The 10,609-nt window shown below is 36.8% G+C and overlaps 1 protein-coding gene across 1 annotated transcript; it reads left to right on the forward strand.

The window, feature by feature from the left end:
- Positions 1 to 3,825: 3,825 nt before the first annotated feature.
- LOC107667335 (putative fidgetin-like protein 2) lies at positions 3,826 to 4,748 on the forward strand. The gene has a single exon (XM_016458965.1). The coding sequence runs from the start codon at positions 3,829 to 3,831 to the stop codon at positions 4,663 to 4,665; it is 837 nt and encodes a 278-aa protein (XP_016314451.1). The 5' UTR covers positions 3,826 to 3,828; the 3' UTR covers positions 4,666 to 4,748.
- The last annotated feature ends 5,861 nt before the right edge of the window (positions 4,749 to 10,609 follow it).

The raw sequence follows: 10,609 nt of genomic DNA on the forward strand, positions 1-10,609 counted from the left end.
TGTTCTGACGATTTGTGCTACCCGCTCAGATTGTGCTACCTCCCATTAAAAAGATAGGTAGCACAAATCGATAGCGAAAAATGTTACCTATCAGATTGTGCTACCAGAATCTTATTCATGTGGTTTGAGGTTTTTTTTTAAAGGTGCCATAGAATGCATTGATACAATATTTTAAATTGTTTGCATGTTCCTTTAGTGGCTCGCGTTATTTTATTAGAACGCCTGTTATTTGTTTTCCGTGCCTTTCTGAATACAGACACCAACCCATTCCTGCACATCACATCCCCTGCACAGCCTGGAACATAACATTTATTTCCATGATCTGCAATTTTCGCTATAATCCTCGCTTGTTTCTTCACAATACCTGCAGAACTTCTGATGATTCGGCTGTGCAGGAGGTAGCATGTTTCGTCGGTACACCGGCGCTCATCGGATACTCTGGAAAAATGATAGATTAGTGTATCCAGATCATTTTTATCCCTCACAAGCAAATAAACAAGTTATTGCATTAGACTATAATAATAATAAATTATACAAATGCCATTTGTGTGCATGAAACTGTAACCAAATTGTTATTTAACAGTACAATACTCTCTCGCTCTCTCTCTCTCTCTCTCTCTCTCTGCTTAAATACTTTCAACAAAAAGGGAGGGCAGGGGGAGGGTTTGAGGTTTTTTTTTAAAGGTGCCATAGAATGCATTGATACAATATTTTAAATTGTTCTCTGATATCTACATAGAAGGTATGTGACTTAGGTAAGGGCAAAAAATCTCCAGAAACGGTTTTACATGTCCATTTACAACCCTAGGATTTGTCTCTAGAATGAAATGGTCTGTTATTACCTTATTTGGAAGGGCAGTGCGGCTCAATGTTGAGCTCTGCTCTGATTGGCTGTTTCACAGTGCAGCTCATTTCAGTAGCTCACACAGCAGGAAGGAAACACGGGGAAAATATATATTTCAATAATGTCTCGCAGTTATATCGTTGGGTAATTATACTGTATATAAAATACGGACATCAGGGAATCATATTAATATGCGGGGCATTGAAATGGCTTTCGAATGCACGATCGCGTTTTACTTTCACTTTCTAGATTTGCGATCGCACGTGATCTGTGTAAACTACAGCGGCAGTACTTACCACACATTTTACAAGATCAGATGCTTGTCAGTGGTGCTCAGGATCTGTAAATCATTTGCCTTTATCATTCCATGGCACCTTTAATGTCCATACCTACCCCTACCCTAAACCTACCCGTTCACACCTACCCTTATCCTAAACTTACCCTTAAAACAATGCAAATATATTTTTGGTAGCACAATCTGATAGGGGCATTGCAGTGTAAAGCTTGGAATTTACTTATAACTGCTACAGTGCAATGAAGATTGAAGGCAAGGGACTGGTATGTCTCTTAATGCATGTGAAATACCATGACAGCATTTATCTGTTTATATTTTAAAATCACTGTCTTCATTTCTGCCTCTCATTATCTGTTTAAATCTACATTAATAGCTGTTGCATGTGATGCTACAGTTTGCATGTTAAGTTAAAGAGAATGAGAGAAAAATCCCTTTGGTTGCACATGTGTTGTGTTTATACATCATAATGTCACATTTACTGCTTGTATCTGTTGGTTTGGGTGGTTAGTGTTGGTATGTGAAATTTTAAGATGGTGAAATGTTTATTTTAAGAAAGTGCAAGGTGGAGTAATAATTAATCTCTCTTTCTTTCAGGTATCTGTGTTTATGAGCTATGGTGGAAAGATTTTTGTACACCAATAGCATATACAATTAACTACAGAATTCTGGTTAAAACAGCATGGCGAGTTAACGCACAGTGTAAAACATGCATATTTATTATGAGTCTGTGCAGATGTGTGTAAATGTTAGATACAATTCTGCTGGAAAGTAGTTGCAAGAGAGTAATGACTTTACCAGCTGTTTATTTGCTCTCATCTCATGAGCCTTTTCACAACCATAAGAAGGATAAGAAGTCCTGAATATTATTCTTTTTTTACTGATAAAAAAAATATTTAAATAGTGTTTATATTTAAATTTTGAGCTATATGGTGGCCAGCATCTAAGAATTTGTAGTTATGCAACATTATGACTAATTGATTTAGCATTGCAGACCTTTAGCCATGTGTTAAAAAAAGTCTTCTTATGATGTCCAACCTGAAGTGTGTACGTGTGTACGAGTGTGTAAAGGATGTGCTTTGTAAATAGATCCCAGGCTGAATTCTTAGCATTCCGGGTGCAGCCATATTTATGGACGGGATCCTGTCTCTTCAGTGGAAGTTCTAGGAAGTGTGTGAATTTGAGGGAAGCACCATAAAAATACAAAGAAAAAGCAGATTCATATATAGAAACTGGCATTTGACTGTTTTTCCGCATTAGATATTTTTAAATGAACAAGAGTATTTGTGCTTAGCAAGGATTTGTTGGGATTAGCGAGGAATCTTGACTCTCTACGACCCTGGCGGATATGTTAATATTCATTTATATTTGTTTAAAATGCTCTTAAACTCTTGGTGTGCTGTCAGTCTCCTACCCGCTCTAGTTCTCTACCCGAACTTTGTTCTAATCTGTCGATTCTAACTGCCTTCATCTTCCAGAAGGTACATGAAAATAGACACACATGCACACACAGACATATATAAATACAACTGGTTGTAAATCCAGCATTCACTCGCTCATTTAATTTGTCCTACGCTCATCATGATGAGTGCAACGTTACTGAGATTACATTAGCACAGATTAAGATGTGAAGAATAGATCACATCTTGTCCAGATTACTAAGAGGTTCCATATGGTGAATTCTTCTTTCAGTCCAGTTGTGAAGTTGAAGGGGTTTCGCCTCCAACACCCCTAAACCACATGATGTTGCTATGATTGTTGATATAATTTTTTATTTCTATTGGAAAAACAATGCACAAGACTATTTAAATGGAAAGAGTACTCAAAAGTAAAAATTGTGTAATCATTTATTGAGTGAATGATTGAGTTATGATAAATTTTTGAGTAAGCTGTCCCTTTAAATAGCTCATTTAGCTATCTAAAAAGTAATAGTAACATCATGCAGAATTTTCGGAATTGTAATTTTGAGTAAACTGTCCCTTTAAATACCTTTTTTTTTTTTGCATTAGTTTTCAACAAGGAATAAAAAGTAATAGCAACATCATGTAGAATTTTCAGAATTGTAATTTTGAGTAAACAAATAATTTTTTTTTCAATAAGGAATAAAAAGTAATAATAACATCATGTAGAAGTTTACATTTTTTCCCTTTAAATACCTCCTCCAACTATCTTGTGCAATATTTTTCAGCAGTGAATAAAAACTGAAAATGCAAACATGATGCAAAATTTTCAAAATTGTCATTTTTGGGTGGGTTGTCCCTTTAAAATAACTCCTCTAGTTATCTTGTGCATTATTCCTCAACAATGCATAAAAAATAATATAGTAGTAACATCATGCTGAATTTTCATTGTAAACTTTCCCTTTAAATACTTCCTTTTTGCATTATTTTCCAGTAATGAATAAAAATAACAGTAAAATCATGCAGAATTTTTCTGAAATGTAATTTTTTTGGTGAACTATCCCTTTTAATATCTACTTTGTTTTGCATTATTTCTCAATGAGAAATACCTCTAGCTATCTTGTGCATAATTTTTCAACTAGAAATACAAAGTAATAGTAACATTATTTGGAATTTTCAGAATGTTCATTTTTGTGTGAACTATCCCTTTAACACAGATCACATCAAATATTCTTTTAGCATACAGTATGTGAAAAACATATCTTTATCATTTTGATTTTCCAGGTGTGGCAATGATGCAGTGGTCATCTGAGTGGGCGGAGCAACACTATGACGTCTCTTCTACCACATCATCTCCAGTACACCTTAAGCCCCTCCCATTTCCACAGCCCAGTCGCCCTGCGTTCTCAGGCTACACCGACGACATCAGTGCCCTCAGTGCCTCTAGCTTGCTAAAACGCTATGCCGAGAGGTATTCCTTCAACTCGTCCTTACCAGAACATGGGAGTTTCCTGAGAAGTGAGCATCACCAGGAGCCATGGCCTGGGGGGTACAGCGCAAACGGGCCTCCTGGTTTAGACCCATTGAAGGGGAGCGGAAGTGATCTTTCAGAACAGCAGTACAGCGGTGGTCCCACATCTCAGGATTACCCTTCATCCTACAGCAGCCAACACCTGCTGCCTAAACCATCCTATCTTCCGTCGCCAGCATTTGCCTTGCCGTCTGCATACCTGCCACCCGCACCAGGCTACGCTTATTCCCAGCAATGCGGTCTGAGTGCTAGTTACCCTCACAGCACCCCTTCTCTGCTGCCCTCGGGTCTACACACTCCCACACCTCTTCACAGCAGCCTCGCTGCTGCTGAACTCCCACGTAACAGGAAGTTCGGCTTCGACCAGTCCAAAACTGCCAGAGTCTCACCATACACAATCAGGGACAAGACTGAACGGCAGAACAGCGACAGTGGTGGAAATGTCAACGAAAGTTGTGGGACGGACCTCCAGAGCTACAGGCCCGATAGACCTTCCACTCAGTCTGATCTTGAGGCAGATTCTGTGGGTAAGACCAGTCATCTACGGCCTCTGGAGACACGGTCTTATGGCGGTCCGGGACAGTACACATATCCCTGAGTCTACTTGATGTAGTGAAATTATCCTTTTTTTTATATACAGTATATATACATGTTTGTAGCAATACTTGAACATATCAAACATCAGGGCAAATAACATTATGGTATGAAACCATTTACGGACTAAGAAGATAGATGTCTCTCTTATGCACATTATCATTATTTCTGACTGCAGCTTTAATAAGACCTATAGTAAAGACCCTTTTGTATCCCTGAAATCACGCTTTTTTTATTCTCTTCCTTTCCTCTTTTACTCTCTCTCTCTATAATTATGTTGTGCAGTGAAGCACATTTTGGTGGCAAGTACTAATCCACTGCTTCAATTAATGAAATCCAAGCCAAAGAAAGACTGAAAGAGAGGAATGGAAAAGAAAAGTACACAAAAATTGAAGCCTGTATTGTAAGTCAAAACACATGAAAGTTTCATATGTCATGTGTAATGTAAGGTTTTCATACATTTTGTTAGTGAGCATGTCAGTGGTAAGGTCATGGATGTTCTTCAACACTGAAATCAGATAAAAACACTCCTATTTTAGGGATATTATGTAAGGTTCCTCTATAAACTTTGAATGTAAAGCTGATTTCCCTCAGGAATTGTGAATGAAGCCATACTTAATGTTTATCTTGTACAATTTTTTTGAGTATGAAAGATGTTTCTGTCTTTTATTGTCTAATTAGTGTAGTATCTTTGCCATGTCCTTCATTAAAAAAATTATTTGTAACATTACATACAGTATTTCAATCATAAAAAATGCATATTTTTACAGAACACATAATATATCACTAAAAGGCTCTTCGCAGTCTTTTCCACTATTCACCTATTGTGACATTTACTATGGAAACCCACAGAGCTGTCCCAGCCCCCTGAGTTGATCACTGGATGTGTTTTCCTCTGACCCTCTGACCCTTCTCTGTTTTAAATGAGGCATGTGAAAGAATAGAGAGTTTTTGTTATGGTGAGGCAAGTGGGACATACACTGAAATGTACAAACTGAAATGCTTTAAAATGCGTTACTTTAACATTTGCAATATGCTGGTCAAAATCATATGACTTAATACATGTACAATATGATCTACCTCACTGTTACAATGCTGTATGTTCAGAGTACACATTTGTATATTACATGTCAAAATGTCTACCTCAAGGAAAAAAATACACAAAATAAAAACTATTGTGCCAATACAATTTCCTCTCTCTCTCTTTGTGTGTGTGTGTAACTGCCATAAAAACGGAGATATCACCTCTGATAAGACTGTAAAGTTGTTTAAAAAACACTTTTGTCTCTCAAGCTCACTGAGGCTGTGTAATATATTCTAATATTGTGAGTAACATTGTGAATTATAGTACTACAATTTAAAATAACTGTTCTTTATTTTAATGTATCTTAAACTGTAATTTATTCCTGTGATAGCAAAGCTGAATTTTCAGCAGCCATTATTCCAGTCTTTTTGTGGAAACCATGATGATTTTTCAGAATTCCTTAATGAATAGAAATTTCAAAAGAACAGCATTGTTTGAAATATACATTTTTGTAACAATGTAAAAGCCTTTATTGTCATTTTTTTAATAAATGTAATGCATCTTTGCTAAATAAAAGTTTTAGTTTCTTTTAAAATAAACATATTTTGTATTTGATACTAAAAACATTGTAATGTTTGCAGTCCCATTCAAATAGTGGTTTCTTTAATCCACAATCTTCTTAAGGCTTTTACGGGCTTTACAGTAAACAGTATTTATGCTTGATTTTTGATTTATGCTTTAACACTGTAGTTTGATTTACAGTACAGTGTTTGATTTATGCTTTAACACTGTAGTTCTTTAAGGGCCAGATGCACAGCTGGTGCATCAGGTCACCTTGTACCCTGTCCAGAATGACATTCACATATCATGGTCTTTAACTCCCATCAGAAATCACAACCTTATGGTTGTGCAGATGTATCTCTGTATAAGCTCTTTAATCACTTGATCTTTCAAGGAAAAGGTCAAGGTGATTTTGTGTTCTTTTTCTTCTTTTTATATTTTCAATACTAATCCTTAATTGTAGTACAATTTTACACACATTTATAATATTGCCAGTTATCATACAGAATTATTATTTGTGTGTTGCCCTCTAGTGGCAAACCCTTAAACCAAATATTTTTATACACCCTTCAACAATTCTTGTTATACTTATTATTAATAGTTTTTACATCCTACTCATTTTGGATGTCCTTACCACTCTTAAACTAAGCTCTGAACACAGATGCTGACTTTTGACTCTCCATTTCTTCCTTATTGTGACCCCCCACCCAAAACAGCTCCCTGCAGTCAATGCGCAGCAGAGTGTGACAGATGCTCTATTCTCTCCATCCACCCCCACCTCCCAGCACACACAGCCCTCAGCGCTTTGTTTTTCAGAAGTTTCAATACTGTCTTCGCCTCAGTGTGAGCCGTTTAATCTCAGATTGATGAATTGGGTCTTTCATCGTAGGGATCAACATCTTTGTGCAGCCTAAGACCATTTTTGAGACTGGTTCTTGGTCTACCCATTGAAGTGACCCATGTTTTATTTTTGTCTCTCACACAAATTCTGATTTCGATCAATCCGTATTGATAACTGACAAAACCTTTCCATCTACAATTCTTTTTTGAAAACATCTAAATCTTTCCCGCCACTTGATATGCTCTCTTTCAAATAACACGATGAAAAATTATCTACTGTAGTAGATTGTAGTACTACACATACAGTGATGATACATATGTGAAGGTAGACATCTGGATATAACATATAGAGTATGACACATTATTTAAGCTTTGTACATGTTATTGTTTATTTGTGTGTCTTCAGGTTATTTGTCTCTTGAAGATAATATTCACCCACAATTGCTCTCCCAACACATTTAAAGGGATACTTCACAAAGAAATGAAACTTCTGTAATCATTTACTCACCTTCTTGTCACTCAAATTCATTTTTTTTCCTTCTGTGGAACACAAAAGAAGATAAACATTTAAAATGGCCGTGTTTCATCAAATGTTTCCCAACATTTTGGCCCTTTTAATAAGGCTCAAACATCCTTTCATTAAAAACAAATGTTGATCTTGTGATTTTCAGTCACATATTCAAGACCATTAATTGGGTGTGGTCTTTGTGCTTTGGTAACTGTTTGTAATTCAGCCTATAATTGAAGACATTTCATGTCAAAGTACCAAAAACTGTGATATCTGTTCTTTTAGTCAGACTGTCTCTCTTTTTTTAACCACCAATTGGATATAAGGACATTTGGACTTTTGTTATTAGCGATTCTTTGTTTGGCTCACAGTTGAAAGGGGTAGGGTGGAGGAATGCTGTTCAACAGCCAACACGGCCTTCAATTCATCATGATAAGAACACAGCAAGGGAACACACACAACCCCTTCAATGACACCTAAAACTGAAATCTTAGTGTTTGTCAGCACTCCTTACAAAGTCAATGTTGCATGGATACACCAACACCAAACAGAGGATGTGTGCCTCAACAGACTTCATCTGGATCCAGTGGGTACTTTCAGATGTAAAATGTAAAGTTTCTTGAGGATGAGTAGATTATCATTTTCCTCATCCTTATCTTAGGCACTTGGGCTTTTCACAGTTGTCGAATTTAACTCTGCCTTTAGGCCCGGCTAAAATACCATTTTATATTTCTATGTTTTTATTTGTTTACTTAGTATTTTTAGTACTAGTGAAAGAATAGTGAGAGCTTCGAAATGTATCGTTCAATTGTTTAGCAACAACCAATCATTAACTGAACCGCCCTTTGCTGATTAAATATTCATGAACTGTGAACATAAACATCGACGCGCTGTACTTCAGCCTTTGAGGTAAAATGACGGACAACGTGTTAGCTGGAGTGAAGAAGAGACAGACTTACTTACGGTGATATACCGAAATGTCTGTTCTGGAGCAGTGAGGAACATGCTCCAGAATGTGGGGGAAGTCATGGCCTAATGGTTAGAGAGTCGGACTCATAACCCAAAAGTTGTGGGTTCGAGTCTCGTACCGGCAGGGATTGTAGGTGGGGGGAGTGAATGTACAGCACTCTCTCCCACCTTCAATACCACGACTGAGGTGCCCTTGAGCAAGGCACCGAACCCCCAACTGCTCCCCGGGTGCCGCAGCAAAAAAATGGCTGCCCACTGCTCCGGGTGTGTGTTCACGGTTTGTGTGTGTTCACTGCTGTGTGTGTGCACTTTGGATGGGTAAATGCAGAGCACTAATTCCGAGTATGGGTCACCATACTTGGCCACATGTCACTTCACTTTTTTTAAAGGACAACTGATGCGTGAGAGCCGTTTTTAAACAGGTTTGTCTGTGTTATCGACACCGCAAATAAGAACGTTAACGAGTTTACCATTGTACAGTATGAAAATTTAAATAAAGCAATAAGCCCCAAGAAGCCGTGGTTTACAGTGAATTTATAACAGTTAAGGGGCGTTGTTAGGCACGACGCAAAGCGTTTTTTTTATAAAACAGTTATTCCATATACGTAGTTAGGTTTCACAAAATAAAACAGAGCAAATAAAGTGTAATGATATTAATAAAAACACTAGTTATTCTTCCACCAAACAATATAGTTCCAATGTAGTTCAATGTAGAAACAGTTGTGGTTGCAACCAGTGGCGGCTCGTTGGGGGAGGCAGGGAGGCAGTGTGCCTCACAGCTTCCCCAAAATTTTGAGGTGAAAATGGGAGGACGATTTAATGTTAATAAAATTCACAATTCATTTCAGTTCATGTTTCAGAATGTGTACTTTTTGTTTGTAATTTCACAGCTGTAATACCATAACATGTTAATGAAGTTGGAAAGCGCCGCTTTTCTATCGCAAATGTGCCGAATCTGCTGATTATTAATTACAACCGCTAAATAATAGAGAAGGGGAGGGGGAGTCCGGGGGAGAGCTGAGCTCTCGTGCCTCCGTTGGTAAAAAAAAAATTAGCCAATCACCATGGAGTGTTCACTTTCATGCTGTTCATGCTGAGGAGTGTTGAGAAAAGAAACCTATGGGAGGCTAGCCTCCCTTCTGATATCAACCAATCATCAAAGAGACGTAAATTACGTGATATTAGTTTGAACGTCTCCCGCTGCGCTGATAATGTACCAAGTACTTATGATCAGTGTTGCCAACTTAGCAATTTTGTTGCTAGATTTAGCAACTTTTCAAACTATCATAGCAACTTTTTTTTTGAAAAGGCACCTAGCAACAAATTTAGCTATTTTTAAAAAGTTTTTGGCAACTTTTTCAAAGTGACTCAAATGATAAAAAAGGCACATATTTTCATCTAAAATTACACAAAAAGAGGAAACCATTGAACAGCTAGCCAGCCAAGCAGCACATCAACCTGGAGAAAGATGCCTACCAGTACAAACATCAAATGTGCATTAAGTTGCTAGTTCCAATTGGTCAATAATAAATGCACATTTATGATACAGCATGTTATTAGCTTGTATATATAATTGTTGTTCAGTTAGGTACACTGTAAGAAAAAAATATGTGGAAAAATAAATACGTATTGTTCCTTCATATAAACAGTAGGCCTACATTGTGTCCTATTTTTACAGACTTTTGTGTAGCACACTAACTAACTACCAGTACACTGCTTAAAACTATAATTGTTCAGAATGTGCAGTTTTACTAGTTAATATTAAAATACATAAAATTTGTAACTGTTCAATAATTCAATGTTGTAAAAAAAAAAATCAGATCATAAAGATGTGCTACTTATGTTACTTTTACAAATTAAAATATTTTATGTTTATAATATTTTTATGAACAAACAACATTTAAAAAATATATTTTTCGCTGAGATTTGAGTATAATCTCGTTGTGTATTCTACGTAAAAACGCTGTTTTGTGTCATGGTTATGCAATGACGTCATCACGCAATGACATCACAACATCATTTAGCAACTTTTAGCAACAAATTGAT

Source organism: Sinocyclocheilus anshuiensis, unplaced genomic scaffold (genome assembly GCF_001515605.1).
Source record: "Sinocyclocheilus anshuiensis isolate Anshui unplaced genomic scaffold, SAMN03320099.WGS_v1.1 scaffold964, whole genome shotgun sequence".
Lineage (NCBI taxonomy): Eukaryota > Metazoa > Chordata > Actinopteri > Cypriniformes > Cyprinidae > Sinocyclocheilus > Sinocyclocheilus anshuiensis.